Source organism: Trichomycterus rosablanca, chromosome 20 (genome assembly GCF_030014385.1).
Source record: "Trichomycterus rosablanca isolate fTriRos1 chromosome 20, fTriRos1.hap1, whole genome shotgun sequence".
NCBI lineage: Eukaryota > Metazoa > Chordata > Actinopteri > Siluriformes > Trichomycteridae > Trichomycterus > Trichomycterus rosablanca.
In genome coordinates, this window is record NC_086007.1 from 25239356 (window position 1) to 25256589 (window position 17234).

At 44.3% G+C, this 17234-nt stretch overlaps 1 protein-coding gene across 3 annotated transcripts in view; it reads left to right on the top strand.

Moving 5' to 3' along the window:
- arhgef12a (Rho guanine nucleotide exchange factor (GEF) 12a) overlaps window positions 1-17012 on the top strand; it is a 44281-nt gene extending 27269 nt beyond the window's left edge. For 2 of the 3 annotated variants that reach the window (XM_063017135.1, XM_063017136.1), the window contains 25 exons: window positions 617-659; window positions 1136-1241; window positions 1401-1538; window positions 1643-1675; window positions 3270-3384; window positions 3487-3592; window positions 4157-4351; window positions 4467-4596; window positions 5695-5730; window positions 6531-6673; window positions 6994-7140; window positions 7223-7308; window positions 7441-7566; window positions 7974-8088; window positions 9279-9379; window positions 10249-10326; window positions 10445-10520; window positions 10651-10818; window positions 12685-12772; window positions 12874-12951; window positions 13074-13153; window positions 13254-13415; window positions 14455-14918; window positions 15717-15786; window positions 16116-17012. In XM_063017135.1, coding sequence (XP_062873205.1) covers window positions 617-659; window positions 1136-1241; window positions 1401-1538; window positions 1643-1675; window positions 3270-3384; window positions 3487-3592; window positions 4157-4351; window positions 4467-4596; window positions 5695-5730; window positions 6531-6673; window positions 6994-7140; window positions 7223-7308; window positions 7441-7566; window positions 7974-8088; window positions 9279-9379; window positions 10249-10326; window positions 10445-10520; window positions 10651-10818; window positions 12685-12772; window positions 12874-12951; window positions 13074-13153; window positions 13254-13415; window positions 14455-14918; window positions 15717-15786; window positions 16116-16126 — 2895 coding nt within the window. In that variant the 3' untranslated portion in view covers window positions 16127-17012. The remainder of the gene's footprint in view (window positions 1-616; window positions 660-1135; window positions 1242-1400; window positions 1539-1642; window positions 1676-3269; window positions 3385-3486; window positions 3593-4156; window positions 4352-4466; window positions 4597-5694; window positions 5731-6530; window positions 6674-6993; window positions 7141-7222; window positions 7309-7440; window positions 7567-7973; window positions 8089-9278; window positions 9380-10248; window positions 10327-10444; window positions 10521-10650; window positions 10819-12684; window positions 12773-12873; window positions 12952-13073; window positions 13154-13253; window positions 13416-14454; window positions 14919-15716; window positions 15787-16115) is intronic. The other variant, XM_063017137.1, reaches the window with a different exon arrangement.
- Window positions 17013-17234: the final 222 nt, after the last annotated feature.

A 17234-nucleotide genomic window follows, 5' to 3' on the forward strand; every position in this document is an offset into this window, starting at 1 on the left:
GTTATGATTTATACTGACATTGTTCTTATTTCACAACGTAAAATAAGACAGATACTTCTGCAGATACATGACATAAATAACCAAGAGTGAAGATTTAAGTAAAAAACTGCAAAAACAGAAACAAGCAAAATATTATAATTATAAAATAATAAGTTAAAAAAGACCAAACAAAAGCATAGTAATACAAGCATGTGTACTGCCCTAGACAGGGCAGTTGTAGCCTAGTGGTTAAGGTACTAGACTAGTAATTGAAAGGTTGCTGGTTTAAGCCAGGCTGCCACTGTTGGGCCCTTGAGCAAGGCCCTTAACCCTCAATTGCATAGACAATATACTGTTACAGTACTTTAAGTCATTTTGGATAAAAGTGTCTGCTAAATGCCGAAAATGTAAATGTAAAAGAAAAACCTTAACGTTTTTAATGTCACTCCCCTTAGGCTAGTGTCACCTACCTACCTACCTACCTACCTACCTACCTACCTACCTACCTACCTACCTACCTACCTACCTACCTACCTACCTACCTACCTACCTACCTACCTACCTACCTACCTACCTACCTACCTACCTACCTACCTACCTACCTGAACTCTTGTAAAAACTCTTTCCTGTTTTACAGAGCTTGAAAGTACCTGTACCTGAATCCATCTCGTCCGAACTTGGTAAGTCTGCTTTTAAATGAGAAGTTAAGCTTAAGTAGATGTAGAAAATTAATAACTGTTGTGTACCCAACATTCCCAAAGCTGTCGTGATTTATAGTCCTGTGAAAATGTAATTCCTCCTTACTCCTTACGCACTTTCAGTTTTGGACAATGATTCACAGCACACAAGCAAGGCCGAGTCAAAGCCCTGATTTAAAAGCCATTGAAGTGCTGTGGCAAGACCTTACACAAGTGGTTAATGCTGGAAAACCCTCCAACGTAATAAAATAAAACAAATCTGAACCAAAATTCCTCCACAGTGACGTTAAAAACTCATCACGAGCTGTCGCTGCTAAATGATAGTCACCGATTTTGACTCTATTTCATTTCTGGCTTGAGTAGTTTCTTGGGGCCGGACAAGCTCATAGTCGGACGTCTACATACTTTTGTCCACGTGGATGTCTGTGACCGTGTGGGTATGTGGTCTGTGTTTTCAGAGCGGCGGAGACCGGAGCTGATTCCTGAAGAACTGCACAGGCAGTACGTTCAGACGATGCAGGAAACGCTTCTCCCCGAGATACAGAGGATTCTGGAGGACTTCAGGTGAGACTCTTGACGGTGGATGATCTGATCTGAGTTTGGACACCCCTGAGTAGACATAAATTCACAGATTTCAGATACATTCTACAATGTGTTTAAGGCATTTGTGTGGTCAGTTGTGAGCGAGTGCTTTACACTGAGTGGTTGTGCATGTTTGTGCAGGCAGAAGTGCAGTATGGGCCTGACCCTGGCCGAAGGAAAGCTGACTCATCTGGACTCGGAGCAGCTAAAGGACAGTGCAGCTTTGGAGAGAGAGAGATCCTTTGCCGAGAACCTCATTACCAGGATAGACGAAATCCTGTAAGAGTCAGAGTTCACTCTAAAGCCTAACCTAGCGAAGGTCAATGATTCTGATCACACGTCGATCGTGCTCTTACGTTCGCTTCTCGTTTTTTGTGCGGCAGGTTGCCTTTACAAGACAAAGAAGAGGAAAAGTGGTGAGAAAACCCTGCACAACATTCCCTAAATACACTAAAGGACCCGCTCTGCATGGGGGCCAGTTGTAGGCTGGCATGGATGTTCCTGGCATTCGTCCAGAATGCTGATTGCACCTTCTGCTCGGCTAGTTCAGTCAGCCAGTTGGAAGTCCACACAGACAAGATTGGCCATGTCTGGGACAGGGTGGGATGGGGTACAGCAGAATTATTTTAATGATTTTAATAATAACAATGATGCTCTTCAGGTCCGGTTTCACTGGGAAATGCTGAGCACAAGCAGGGCACCAATTCATTGCTGGGCTCCTGCCTATGACTGTGTCCCAATCCATTGCATACTGCCGTTATTATTTTTTAATACCATATAGGTAGGGCCCTACTGCGATAAGACAATATATGAGTACTGTCGTGTCATACACACGTCTTTACAGAGTAGTAGGTATAAGCAATGAATGAATAAATCTACACCGCTTTCTATAATCTACACCAGAATCTATCATCTAATAATCTACAATCTATACCAGAACATATAATATAATCATCTATAATCTACACCAGAATCTATCATCTAATAATCTACAATCTATACCAGAATCTATACTCTAATAATCTATAATCTACACCAGAATCTATACTCTAATAATCTATAATCTACACCAGAATCTATACTCTAATAATCTATAATCTACACCAGAATCTATACTCTAATAATCTATAATCTACACCAGAGTCTATACTTTAATAATCTGTAATCTACACTAGTCTATACTCTAATAATCTATAATCTACACCAGAATCTATACTCTAATAATCTATAATCTACACCAGAATCTATACTCTAATAATCTATAATCTACACCAGAATCTATAATCTAATAATCTATAATCTACACCAGAATATATAATCTACATCAGAATCTATAATCTAATAATCTATAATCTACACCAGAATCTATAATCTATACCAGAATCTATAATCTACACCAGAATCTATAATCTAATAATCTATAATCTATACCAGAATCTATACTCTAATAATCTTTAATCTACACCAGAATCTATAATCTAATAATCTATAATCTACACCAGAATCTATAATCGAATAATCTACACCAGAATTTATAATCTAATAATCTACACCAGAATCTATAATCTAATAATCTATAATCTACACCCGAATCTATAATCTAATAATTTATAATCTACACCAGAATCTATAATCTAATAATTTATAATCTACACCAGAATCTATAATCTACACCAGAATCTATAATATAATCTATAATCTACACTAGAGTATATACTCTAATAATCTACAATCTATACCAGAACATATAATCTAATAATCTATAATCTAGACCAGAATCTATACTCTAATAATTTATACCCTATACCAGAATCTGTACTCTAATAATCTATACCCTATACCAGAATCTGTACTCTAATAATCTATACCCTATACCAGAATCTATAATCTACACCAGCATGTAGATTCCCATTCAGATTCTGTTATTTTTGCTGGGATGAGCCTCTCCGTCCTCCTGAACTGTGAGAGGTGAGAATGTGTCGTGTAACGAGCTCCGTCTTTTACCTGCAGCACCACAATACAGTACGTGATCTACACCTACATGAAGCATCTCGGCGTGAGGGTCAAGGAGCAGCGCAACCTGGAGTCTAAGCGTGTGCGCATTCATTTCCTGCCCAAGATCAAGGTACTTGTATTTCGCTCCTCTCCTCCTCATACACTCCACTCCTCTTCACAATGGGTTCCTTTTTTTGAGCTTCTTCATCTGATGTTTTTCTTTTCCCCTCAGAAAAGCAGCAGCAAGCTGGAGAAAGAGGGAGAAGAGAAGGTCAAGAAGCCACGATTTAATCTCCTGGGGCCACCGCGCCGGCCCAGCCGAATCGAAACGACGCCTGGTAATCCGGATAACGCTGCTCTGTTTGTATTACAAACCTGATCACGGGTGTAGTGTCTGTCTGAGAGAGACGGTCAGATAGGGAGGATTGTATAGTGCATGAAGTAAACCAGTATAGAATTAATTGCCGGCTGCTGTTAAACTCGGCTAGTTGACCTGTGCAAGAGGGGATGGGTGCTAGTCCATGGCTATCTCCGGCCAGCACAGGGGTCCAAACGGCTAGATTCGAAAACAATAACTGAACAGTGTTGCCCACATGTGTGCCAGCCCCGGGTTTGAATCTCAGCAGTGCTGTTGGCCGGTCGGGCATCTACATAGACATGATTGGCCATGTCTTAAGGTGGTGCTGACCAGCCTAGCCATTAAAAGTTACACTTGTCAGTGCCTATGTATACAATCTCATATCATGTGACGTGTAATGGTTTTATCAGACCACTGTTATCACTCAAGTGTAAAGCTGGTCTTAGTAAGCTGTGTAAGGTGGAACCTTCCGAGACCAAAATAGTTCTTTCAATGTGTTTAGTGTTTAGTGTGTGTGTGTGTGTGTGTGTGTGTGTGCGTGCAGTCAGCCGCAGTGGGGAAAGCAAGCCGAAGCCGCAGAAACAGCTGTCGCAACCGGCGATGGGCAAGAGTGAGCTGGTGGAGGGCGGGCGTTTACGCAACAGTCAGTCGAGCGAAGGCTCTGACCTCACTACATTCTTCGCCAACAGTGCCCCCTACAGTCCTGTTTCGGATACTGCCTTCAGAGACTCAGACTGCAGTGAGTACTGGAGTACTGGAGTTCTCAAATCCCTTAGTACTAAATAATTCATATAGACGACCCTGAGGGCGGAAGCAAACACATTAAGCGTGTTTATACTATTTTGTTTTTGCAGGTCCGTCCTCTATGCCTTCACGACTCAGTGATGGCGTTCAGGTTGGGGAAGGGCCAGAGATGACGTACCCCCCATGCGATTATCTACCCTACTGTCTGGAGCAGCTGGACGAGGAGCGAGAAGGAGACCGGTATGTTGTCTGGAGTGCGGGCACAGTTAGCTTGGTGGATAAGGTACTAGGGCCAAGCCGTAGCCTAGTGGTTAAGGTACTGGACTAGTAATCACAAGGTCACTGGTTCAAGCCCCACCACCACCAGGTTGCTGCTGTTGGGCCCTTGAGCAAGGCCCTTAACCCTCAATCGCTCAGACTGCAGACTTTAACTGTAATGTACAGTAAGTTGCTTTGGGTACAGGCGTCTGCTAAATGCCATAAATGTAAATGTACTAGACTACTGATCAGAAGATTGCTGGATCAAGCCACACCACTAAAGATTGGGCCCCTAAGCAAGGCCCTTAACCCTCAGTTGCTTAAATTGTGTTTAGTCACAGTTGTAAGTCTGATAAATGGGTCTGCACTATGTTTTAATAATGATTTATATTTTAATGGGATTTGTTTTTTAGACAGTAAAGTAGTTCTATAAAGCAGCTGCTTTGATGATGGCGATGCACTATAAGGCCAAAAGTATATGGACACCTCACTAGAGCTTGTCAAAATGAATCCAGCATGCCACATAAAGCATTCTTTCTTACACGCGCCATCCCGCCACTCCGCCACTCAAGCTCTAGAATCCGAATCTCAGCTGTGCACATATGTGATTGGCTGTGTCTGAGGCGGGGCAGGCTGAAAGGGTTCTACATCACTCCTGGCTGGCTGGTGCCTCTGCACAGAGACGGGAAATAACGATGATCAGTGCATGACTCTCCGTTTGTGATACTGATCCCTGTGTGAACCCGCAGGTTGCGGTTGGCCACTGCACGCATGTCAGAGGGGGCGTGTATTAGGTACGGCCTTGCTTGGTCAAAATCTGGGGAATTGGATATGACTAGGTTGGGAGAAAAAGGACAAATGCACAAATAGAACTAAAAAATGATTTAGCAATTAGGTTTTAATGTTATGTTTTATAGTCATAAACAGAAAAGTGATCATGAGTGAGTAAAAAGTATTTAGACACTTTAATGTAACAGGGTTTTGTGTTTATTTAGACGCGGTTAAACACACTAGAAGGATATTAAATAACAGAAACAATGGTGGTTTCCCCTTATTGTATAAATTGTTTTTGTTCTTCAGATTTGTGGATGAAGGCACACCCAGGTTCAGCAGAAGGTAATCAAGCATCTTCGACATATTTAACAATCATTTTATATAGGGATGTAACAATGCATAATATATAACATAATATCAGCTAGTAACCGATTCAAAAATTCCACGATTCAAACCGGTTGCGATGTAAAATGAATCGATATTTACTTTACACAGCAGAGGGCGCTGGCGCTATACACCTTGCCTGGCTGACGTCACTGGCGCTATACACCTGGTTGCCAGGTTCGTGCTTTTCCAGCCAAATTGGGCTTAATTCAAAATTGTTTTGCACAGTTTGTACCTACCTCAGAAATAAAAGGGCATTTATTATTTAGATAAATAAAACATAAGCACATATAGAGTATTTTTTTAAAGAGAAATAATAAAAGGAAACTTTGTCATAATTTGTCTTCAATTTCATTTTGTTTAAAAAAATCGGGACAAAATCGTATCGTGAATCGTATCGCATTGTGGGTAGAGTGTATCGTTACATCCCTAATTTCATTCATCCACTGCACAGTCACCAAGCAGGGAGAAAACTCCTCATAGCCAGTAAGATCCTAAATATTGACGTCTCTCGTTAATTCCAGCTCGCACTCTTGTTATTTGAATAACCACACAGAAAACTGGTTTTACGTCACGGAATATGTAAAATGACCCTAGCACACTACTGCTGGGATTGTGGACGACTTTTTATTTAGATGCTGTGATTTGATTGGTCACTCGTGTGCGCTGTACATCACATTCAATGTTGATTTAATATTCAGTAATCTCTTGTTTCTCATGCTGTCCTTGTTTCCATCACCTCTTACTGTCTCTTTTAGGATGGAAGAAGTGCTCAGTGATGATGATGCCAGTGGTGGAATTTACTCAGATGTGGATCTCCCAAACTGGCAGCAGCTGGTTGGAGGGGAGGTTCTAGCTGGGCTGACACCCCAGGAGATTAAGAGACAGGAGGTCATAAATGGTAAATTGTCTCAGAGCAGGATACTAGTACATGACCTTGTCAACTAATATTTCAAGTAAAATATAGATTGAATTTCTATTTTGTTTACAAAAAAGCTACTTGTAAAACCTTCAGTTGCAAAAATGATTATTATTATTATTATTATTTGTTCACAAAATAAGAAAAACAGGTTTTTAATGCTGTCAATTTAAATATAGCAAATCTAGAACACACGTTATTCTGTTTTTTAAGCACCTCACCCACTGTCCCAATATTTCTGGAGTATCTTCTGTTATTCTATTATTTAAATGTACACATGTGTACGTCTCATTTTTCCTCAGAGCTCTTTTACACTGAGCGGGCTCACGTTCGCATGCTGAAAGTCCTGGATAACGTCTTCTATCAGAAACTGACCCGGGACAACATCCTGCCCCCTGCCGACATCAGAAACATCTTCACCAACCTGGAGGAGATCGTCCAGCTTCACGGTACCTGACACATCAACATGTTTGCATGTGTGTGCAAAATCCCGGTTCTTTTTATGTTTGATTTTTCTGTATGTGATTCTAGTGACGATACTGGATCAGATGGCCGGCATACGCAAGAGGGTCGATTCAGCAGTGGTGGATAAAATTGGAGACGATTTACTGTCTTGGGTAAGTGCAGCGCTTAATGCTTAGGTGTGCCAATACTTTAGTAAAAGGTGATATATAAATTAAACTTTATTATTATTATTATTATTGGAGAAATGTGGGACTGGATATGACCCTGCTTATTTTTTTTATCAGTTTGGCGGAGGAGAGATGGAGAGAAAGAAGCGAGCCGTGAGCACCTTCTGCAGCAACCAGCCTTTCGCTCTGGAGCTCATCAAGAACCGACAGAAGAAGGACCAGCGGTTTATTACCTTTATGCAGGTGACAGCACATGGCGCACTATTCCGTTCCTGACTCAGCAGGTGGATTGGCTGCTAAAAGTTCACCCTGTCCTTGCTGTATTCTCACCTTGTATCCACTTATCAGGTTTCATGAACAAACATCATGACCTGAACATGTTTAATTTGTGGGAGCAAATCAGGTCCTGTGTTTCCAATAAGTCTGGTATGTTGCCTAGTCTGGTAACTCTAAGGAACATATTGGTTTGCATTGTTTTATTAGTTTATTGGGTTAAAAATGTACATACTGGGTTGCTTGAGTGGCACAGCGGTCTAATGTGCATAGCCAAACGTTGATTGGCCAGTTATGAGAGGTCAGTGGCTCTGGGCGGAGCAGGCAGTCTCATGTGGGATTTGTCAACAACCGAGTTCTGTTTTGTCTGCCTGCAGGAAGCGGAGAGTAACCGACTGTGCCGGAGACTGCAGCTGAAGGACATCATCCCTGCTGAGATGCAGAGACTCACCAAGTACCCGCTGCTGCTGGAGAACATCGCCAAATACACCGGTGCTTACATACACCCGCAGCAGACTGACTTCTTTACTCCAGCCAAAATATCCTCATCATTTTAATAAGTAATATAATACGCAGATCCACATGTGCAGAGTTTAACATGCAGTCAGGCTCCATACTGACACAAAACGGCGTCCGCGTGGGATTGTAATGCAGAATTCTTGAACAGGTGCCTCTATCTGCTTGCACAGCGTTCAAAGACCCCACCCACATAGTCCGGTAATCCCGCCCTACCAGACACCGTGGCCCATCAGTGTCTGCTGCAGGCACCGGCAATTATTCCCGCTAGATGGCGCCCAGCCGACCGGTCGCATAGCCGAGTTTTGAACCGAATATCCCGCTGCGCCACCTGGGTGCCTCCTTCGTTTAGTATTGAACTAACAGAAACACATTAAAAGGTTTAAATTCGTATTTCCGTGAAGCGTCCGTGTGGTGGGTGTGGGTGCGTTTCAGTCAGCAGTCTTAAATCTGTAGAGATCAGTAGCTGCGCTTCGACCCACAGCATTAATCAAACATCAATCGAACTTATTGGCTAACCCCAATATGCGATCTTTGTGACTGGTCCGGGCACGGTGCGAATCCTAGGGAGCATAGCGTGCCTCTCCAAACACGACACTGCTCCGTATGGGAACCCAACACTGGCAGGTGATGAGAAGCAGATTGGCCATGTGTTGGAGGGGGCGTGTGGTGACCCGGTTAATCAGTTAGGGGGTTGTGTAACGACTAGACTGGCAGATAAAGCGGGAAAAATCCAGAAAAGAATCAGTGAAACAGCTTGTATAGCGAGCTCCCGAAGGACCCGGCCTGCTCACACAGAGCCGTTCCCATTCGGCAGCCTGTAATAAAGGCTCGCTAGCACTTTCTGTTAGCCGTGCACTTCTGAATCACGAATGGACTGTGCTTAAACTTTCAGGATTTTTCTAAAGGGGCTAATTCTGGTTTCAAAGCTTTTTGCTCCACCTGCTTCATCTTCGCCTGCCTGCTTTTATGAGTTATGAAAGAGTTATTATGAATATAATAAAAAAAACTTAGGATTAAGAGGCAGTAATGGCTTCTCATTTGTCTAAGTCTTTGCATGGAATGTGTTTCTCTACGCTTGGGAATATTAGCAATTTAGCTGCCCTGGTTTTGCCTATATATGGTATTTATTTTGTGTGTGTGTGTGTGTGTGTGTTTGCCTCCAGGTGACTCTGTGGAAAAAGACAAGGTAAAGAGAGCAGCTGATTGCTGTCGCAAAATCCTCAACCACGTGAACCAGGCGGTGAAGGAATCTGAGAATAAGCAGGTAAGGACTGATCCATTTAGACACCAAATATGTGAAGCCACCTCAGTGGTCATCAAGTCCACCTCCTGTTGGCTAGGCTGTTCAGTTGCCAGCTCAGTCAGTCACTAGGATGGTTTTATGTAGGGGCAGATGGGGAAATTCCTCGTCCAATATCCACCCCCCTTCGTCCATCCCCCAGACACTGCTACTTGTGTCTGTTGGACGCCTGGCCTGGTCGGTGGCACTGCTGAGATTCGATCTTTGATCTAACTTTGGTCGTGTGATAGCTTATTAGGACTCTGCGCCACCCAGCACATACCGAGAATGTCCCTATGTATATGGCGCCCTCCTAAATTCACAGGAAAATGTACTCAATTTGTATTTATAATTTATAAATTACACTCATTAATTGAATGATAGAATAAATAGAAGCTACAATACACAGCACAGCTACGTTAATAGTTGTAAACCTAGAACATCCAGCGATGGTGCGAGGCTTCATGCTCTGTCTCAAAGCCGAAAATCCTCGTCCGTGCTTTGACCACCGCTCTCTGCGTCCACAGAAATACCCGAGTCGTGTTTTTAACTGCTTTAGACTTCGACATCTTGGACATTTTGACTAAGCGATTGCTAACTGAATTGCCGTAGGATTGCTAGAACCGCCTCATAGTGTGAATTAACCAATAGTAAACGTGAGGCACTTGAACACTACGTGAATGAAAAACGTTAAATTGCTAAACACAATTGCGAATTACACGGGAAAAGGTTCATTTCACGGTTTGGGATGTGATTTTCTTGGCCATGAATTAGATAGGGCCTTATTTATATAATCAAGAGTCCAGTTTTACAGTGTGTTATGCACTTAACATTTGTGTGTGTGTATTAATTAGCGTCTGGAAGACTACCAGAGACGTCTGGACCTCTCCTCTCTGAAGCAGACCGACAATCCGCTCATCTCTGAATTAAAGGTCAGTCACTAGGAAACCTTGTTACATTGTCAGTATACAAGTCTAACACTGACCCTTATAAACAGTTATTTACTAAAATCTGAGGTTATTAATATTATATAAACATAAATCTTTTCAGAATCTTGATCTGACCAAGAAGACGTTGATCCATGAAGGTCCTTTAACCTGGAAGCTGAACAAAGACAAGACTGTTGGTGGGTCTCTGAGGGATTATCGGGAAGGCTGGTCCTGATATATGATACCTAAAGATGCAGACGCAATGCAGTGTGTTCATTAGCTGTGTGTGTGTGTGTGTGTGTGTGTGTGTGTGTGTGTGTGTGTTAGAACTATACACTCTGCTCCTGGATGACATCCTGGTCCTGCTGCAGAAGCAGGATGAGAAACTCGTTCTCAAGTGCCACAGTAAGAACCGAGCGGGCTCGGCGGACACGCAGCACATCTTCAGCCCCGTCATCAAACTCAACTCTCTATTAGTGCGCTCCGTCGCCACAGGTAACGGCTTCTGCTCAAATTACTTATCGATTCAGGCCTTCACAGAACCCGTTTAGCGGCGTGTGTGAACCTCACTGTTTTAAAACATGCTGTAACGTCTCAATAGGACCTTTATAAGATTCCTAAATCTTTCTGTTTATGTCCTCGGCTGCTCCCGTTAGGGGTCGCTGGTTGATCGTGGTCCGCGTTATTGATTTGGCACAATTTTTACGCTGGATGCCCTTCCTGACACAACCATGGGCTTGGGACCGGCACTACAATGCACTGATTTATGCATCCTAGCGGCCAGGTACCTATAGGACAATTCAGTGTCTCCAATTAGCATGTTTTTGGACTGTGGAAGGAAACCGGAGCACCCGGAGGAAACCCACGCAGACACGGAGAGAACATGCAAACTCCACACAGAAAGGACCCGGACCGTCTCACCTGGGGATCGAACCCAGGACCTTGCAACCCACAATTACAGTTGTGAGCGCTGCATACATGACACCCATGCTTGTTGAGAAGGTTTCACATTTACCCATCATTCAAGAGGAACCCACTGTGGACAGACTGTTGATGCAGGAACAAGGATCTGATTACCCAGCCAGTCTTCCCTCTCTCAGACATGACCGGATGTGTCTGTAAGGTCACAGATCAGGCCAGAGGAACCACCAACACTTGGGTCTGTGCGGTGGCAGGGTTTCTCAAACCCTGGGAGAAATAATAATAATTAAAGAAACTTGTACACCCCCTTGTGGAGGCTTTATGTTACATCTTGTAAACCACAGTGGGATCAGATTCTACAGAGCAGAGGAGAGGGAGTAAGATGGATTGATTGTGTTGCCTGGGTCATGTAAAATATCATGGACATAATGTGGGTCACTTGAAAAATATTGGACTGGTCATTGTGCTCAACAAGCTCATGGTCAGGTGTCCAAATACTTTTGGACATATATTGTGTCTGCTTTTACGTCCACTGAAGAAAAAGGTGAAAAAATACCGTGAAATACTACGTAAATGAATTGTGTGCCACGGTGGCTTAATGGGTAGCACTGTCGTCTCACAGCAAGAAGGTCCTGGGTTCGATCCCCAGGTGGGGCGGTCCGGGTCCTTTCTGTGCGGAGTTCTGTGCATGTTCTCCCCGTGTCTGTGTGGGTTTCCTCCGGGTGCTCCGGTTTCCTCCCACAGTCCAAAAACATGCGGCCAGGCTAACTGGGGACACTGAACTGTCCTAAACATAAACCAGCTGCATGAACCAGTGCATTGTCGTGCCCGGATCAATCGTGAGGGTCGTGTCAGGAAGGGCACCCGGCGTAAAAACTGTGCCAAATCAATAATGCGACCCCTAACGGGAGCAGCCGGGGAAATAGAGACTATGGAAATGAATTAAAAATCTATTTTTAACCGATGGCATTAATTAAACAACAATTATTCGTTAGTTAAGAGGTTAAATAATTACATCCCTAAGTGGAATTCAGTGCTCATCAGTGTTTGAATTACTGATTGAAAATTTGCTCTAGGTGTTAAAATGAAGGGTGCTCGGGTAGTGCTGGGATCCAGGGGTCTTTCATCGGAGTCTTTACTAAGCACTTTGGCTTTTATAGCATCTTATTAAAGAAAACTTAATTCTGTTTACTGTTCAAGCTCTTCTGTAAGTCGTTCTGGATAAAAGCGTCTGCTAAATCCACAGTGGCGCTGTCGGATGGTCGGGCGTCTACATACAGACATGATCAGCTATGTCTGGAAGGGTTGGGGGACGGCTGAGGTCCGGGGCGTTTTACAAACTTACAAGACACTGTGTTAATGTTAGATGGATCCATGTAGAAGAAATATATTACATAACAAATGCAAAAGTGATTGAGTTAACATTCTGTCCATGCACAGACAACCGGTCCTTCTTTCTGATCTCCATGTCGGATAAGGGAGCTCAGATCTACGAGCTGATGGCCCAGACGGTGTCCGAACAGAAAGTGTAAGTGCGAATGCTTCTTTTCTGTCTATATTTCATCCTCCATCCTTTACCTTCTTTATTTATTTCTTCAATCGTTTGAATCTATTCCCGATCCCCCCCAGGTGGCAGAAGCTTATCGCTCAGAGAGCCAAACCGATGAATTCCAAACCACACTGCGTCATCCCGCTGCCTCAATCTGTGTGAGTGCACTTCTCTTCTCCTGTAGTGTTTGCTCACTTCAAGCCTATAATCTCAATCACAGCCACTCGTCCCCCTCCGTTTTCCACCAGAATGCCACATTTTATCTTTTATTTCGTTTCAGTGGCGAGAGGAACGGCGAGGACGTGGGAAAACCTGCCAGAGTCTCGGAGCGAGAGTCTCCCGGCAGAAATCATGCCTCAGGTATTAGTCGTGTATTAGCCGAATCATTAAACTGACCCTGATGCTCCCGGTCGCTGTCGTGTCGCTCACCGTCTGTATGGTCTGTGCTCCGGGTGTACAGGTAAAGGCCGGCACGCGGTGACCGGTCCCGCTTCCAGAGGTGAGGAGGAGGATCAGGGTCAGGAACATGGCGGTGCAGAAAGCACGTGTCCTGTCTCGGAGCTGTTGGACGGCCACGACGCTCAGTCTTTTTCCTGCAGAGCTGACGAGGCGCTGAAGACCTGTAAGTAACCAACATACACCGATCAGCCATGACATTAAAACCACCTCCTTGTTTCTACACTCACTGTCCATTTTATCAGCTCCACTTACCATATAGAAGCACTTTGTAGTTCTACAATTACTGACTGTAGTCCATCTGTTTCTCTGCATGCTTTGTTAGCCCCCTTTCAATGGTCAGGACCCCCACAGGACCACCACAGAGCAGGTATTATTTAGGTGGTGGATGATTCTCAGCACTGCAGTGACACTGACATGGTGCTGGTGTGCTAGTATGTGTTGTGCTGGTATCAGACACAGCAGCGCTGCTGGAGTTTTTAAACACTGTGTCCACTCACTGTCCACTCTATTAGACTCTCCTACCTAGTCGGTCCACCTTGTAGATGTAAAGTCAGAGACGATCGCTCATCTATTGCTGCTGTTTGAGTCGGTCATCTTCTAGACCTTCATCAGTGGTCACAGGACGCTGCCCACGTGGCGCTGTTGGCTGGATATTTTTGGTTGGTGGACTATTCTCAGTCCAGCAGTGACAGTGAGGTGTTTAAAAACTCCAGCAGCGCTGCTGTGTCTGATCCACTCATACCAGCACAACACACACTAACACACCACCACCATGTCAGTGTCGCTGCAGTGCTGAGAATGATCCACCACCTAAATAATACCTGCTCTGTGGTGGTCCTGTGGTGGTCCTGACCATTGAAAGGGGGCTAACAAAGCATGTAGAGGAACAGATGGACTACAGTCAGTAATTGTAGAACTACAAAGTGCTTCTATATGGTAAGTGGAGCTGATAAAATGGACAGTGAGTGTAGAAACAAGGAGGTGGTTTTAATGTTATGGCTGATCGGTGTATGTGAGATTTTTTTTCTTGTCCAGCAAGCTCATAATCAGGTGTCCAAGTTTAAAGTATCTGAGTTCTAGTGTTGGGTAAATAAAGCGGCCAACAGCTCTCTCGTCGTGTATCGTTGAATCTCATTGCAACATCACTCAGGCTTAAAGATCGGTTTCCTGTTTTCTGTGTGTTTTCTGTTCTGCTCTGCCAGTGGCGGCGTTGAAGCAGGTGCTGGTGACCGAGCTGATGGCCCAGACCGACGGCGAGCGGCTCGGCCGGCGTCTCCTCCGGACCACATCTTTGCGCACATCCTGCAGGACCCAGGACACGTCCTCGGGGGACACGGGCTTCTACGAGGGCACAGAGGACTACAGTGAGTGTGTGCGAGACCTCTCGCCTGATTACAGAAGCGCTGCAGTTCCACAGATAAATAATGTGTGTGTGTGTGTGTGTGAATCAGGTTACCTGGTGTTAGAAGGCTCCGGCTCCGGTGAGAGCAGCACCGATGATGACGTCCAGTTCAGGAGGAAGGAGCCGGGACTTTCTCGCGGTTGCGCCGCCGATTCTGGTATCAGCCTCAGGTTCTCCTCGTCTTCAGGAGAGAGCTTTTGTCGCCTGAGCAGAGAGGTTCTCACACACCTGCGCTCACTACAGACCGACCTCAACCACCTCAAGGTCTGGACACACCTCTGGCTCTACCTTTTACCTTACTGTGCTGTTTGTGGTCTCTGTTGGGGCCAAGAAAATACTTTATTTGAATGTCTTAATAAAATGGTTATCTGTGTTTACATGTGCGTTCTTGGACTGACATTTATGCACATTTGTCAGGAAAAAATAAGCCACCAGAGGTCACATTTGTGCCTGTTTGGACTTTTGTCCAGGTCGATAGCACCACCTGGGACCTGCTCCGGTTCTCTGGGCCGGTCAACACATTAGAGACAGATCTCTGTGCAACACGAACATGCCATCAAGGCGTTTTTGTATATTTATTTTATGCATTTTGTCCCTTTTTCTCCCGATTTAAGCACAGCCAATTAGTCTTCCGCATGCACAGTCCCTCGACCCCTTCCTTTTTGTCTGCTACATGGTGGATTTGCACTTGAGGCCAGTCTTCTCTCTGATCTCCATGCTCCTCCACTTCTGCACAGGCGCCTCAGTCTGCTAACCAGGGTCTTTTCACAGTGTTTGAAGACCCCACCCACTTATTAGTCTGGTCCTTTACAACACAGCAGACCTGATGGCCAATTTTGTCTGCTGTAGGCACTGCCAGTTGTGCCCGCTAGAGGGCGCCCAACCGACCGACTGGTGTGCTGGTGTGCTACCGGAATATCCCATGTCAGCATAGATAGTGATTGATATCAGACACCCACGCCATACCAGTTGGTCCTTGTGACCTACTGGAGCCAGTCACTGGGATTTGGTGCTGGACTGTCATGCCTTGTTGTGCTTATTGTGCCTTTACATTCATTACAGGAGGTGGAGAGCAGATACTACAGTCTGGTGCGTCAGAGGCAATCGTCAGCGGACGCCGCAGAGAACCGAGGTAACATTAAATGTGTTTTATTTAACAACCTGTCAAAAGGATGTGGACACCCCTTCTAATCAGTAGAATGGCTCAGACTAGATCTCTGTGACTGTCAACACACAAAGACGCCTGGTCAACATCAGTCGTGCTCTTGTGGCTACAAAGAAATAAATCCTGGTAGTCATGGTTCAAAATCTAGGTGGTAAAAAAAAGCCAGCATCTATGGAAGTGTCGCTCAGGTGTCCACATAAGTTTGGCCATGTGACACGCAGGAAAAACAGACCCATATCAGTGGTCAGGTACATGATTATGGAATCTGATTTGCATCCCTTTCTTTCACTATACAGATAACAAATAAGGGCGTGGCACGGCGTTTTCCTGCTGTCGGCGAACCTGCGGGCGCTTCACCCTTCACCGGACCCCTCTGTGCCCAGATTACCACTCATCACCCCGGGCACAGAACTCAACGCTGAGCTAATGGACATGAATGAAGTGAAGGACGGGGCGACTTCATGTATTCACAGTACGCCCCCAGTCCAGCCAGCATGGGCGGCCCAATCCTGCCCTTTGCCCTCGCTAGATAAAGAGAGACAAAAGGCGAAATATAAATATACAAATATATATAGATTATATATATATATATATATATATAAACAAGAAAGAAGGTTTTTATTGTTATGATGTAAGAAATTTTAAATCATGGATGTATTATATTTATTTTCTTTCTTCCCCGAGTTGCTTGCATGTGTTTTTTTTTGGGGTCGTGCTCTTCCATTCTTGCAGCTTTAAAATGCTTCAGGATTTAGGACTTTAGGACTGGAGTTTGGTTCCAGGGCTGCTGTATAAGCTGCTCCTATAAACAAGATCCAGATCCAGAGCAGCCGTGCCGTCTTCTTTATGTCTGGTGACTCTTAATCTTTCTTTTCCTCTCCAAGAGAAGAGCAAGACCTCTAACTGAGCTGTTCAGGTATGTCTAGGGCAGCAGAAGCTCAGCGGTCGCTGGTTCAAGCCCTTCACCGCCACCACCCTGATCAAGACCCTTAACCCTCAGTCGCTCGTATTTTATTCCGTCACAGTTGTAAGTCAATCTGGTTAAATGACACAAATGTAAACGGAACCTGAGCGCTCCCGTCACACAGCCTAATGGTGCAAAACTCAGAAATAAAGAAGCAGTTGTGCACTTCTCGACTAATCTGTATGTATTTTTTTCCAGTCCGGAATAAAAAGCTCTGTTTTTTAGATCATGTTTTGTTAGGCTGGGTGGAATGTGGCATTTCTGTAATCATTAAAAGCAAAGTGATGACCTATAAATGTTAAGCACCTCGCAGGGAAAAACTGCAGGTCGCTTCTTATTTTGGTGAGTGTTTCATACCACACATTTTGCTTAAATGTCATGTGGACCTACAGTTGTGAGAGTATTTGGCTGTTTATTTATTTATTAGGACTTTAACATCATGTTTTACACA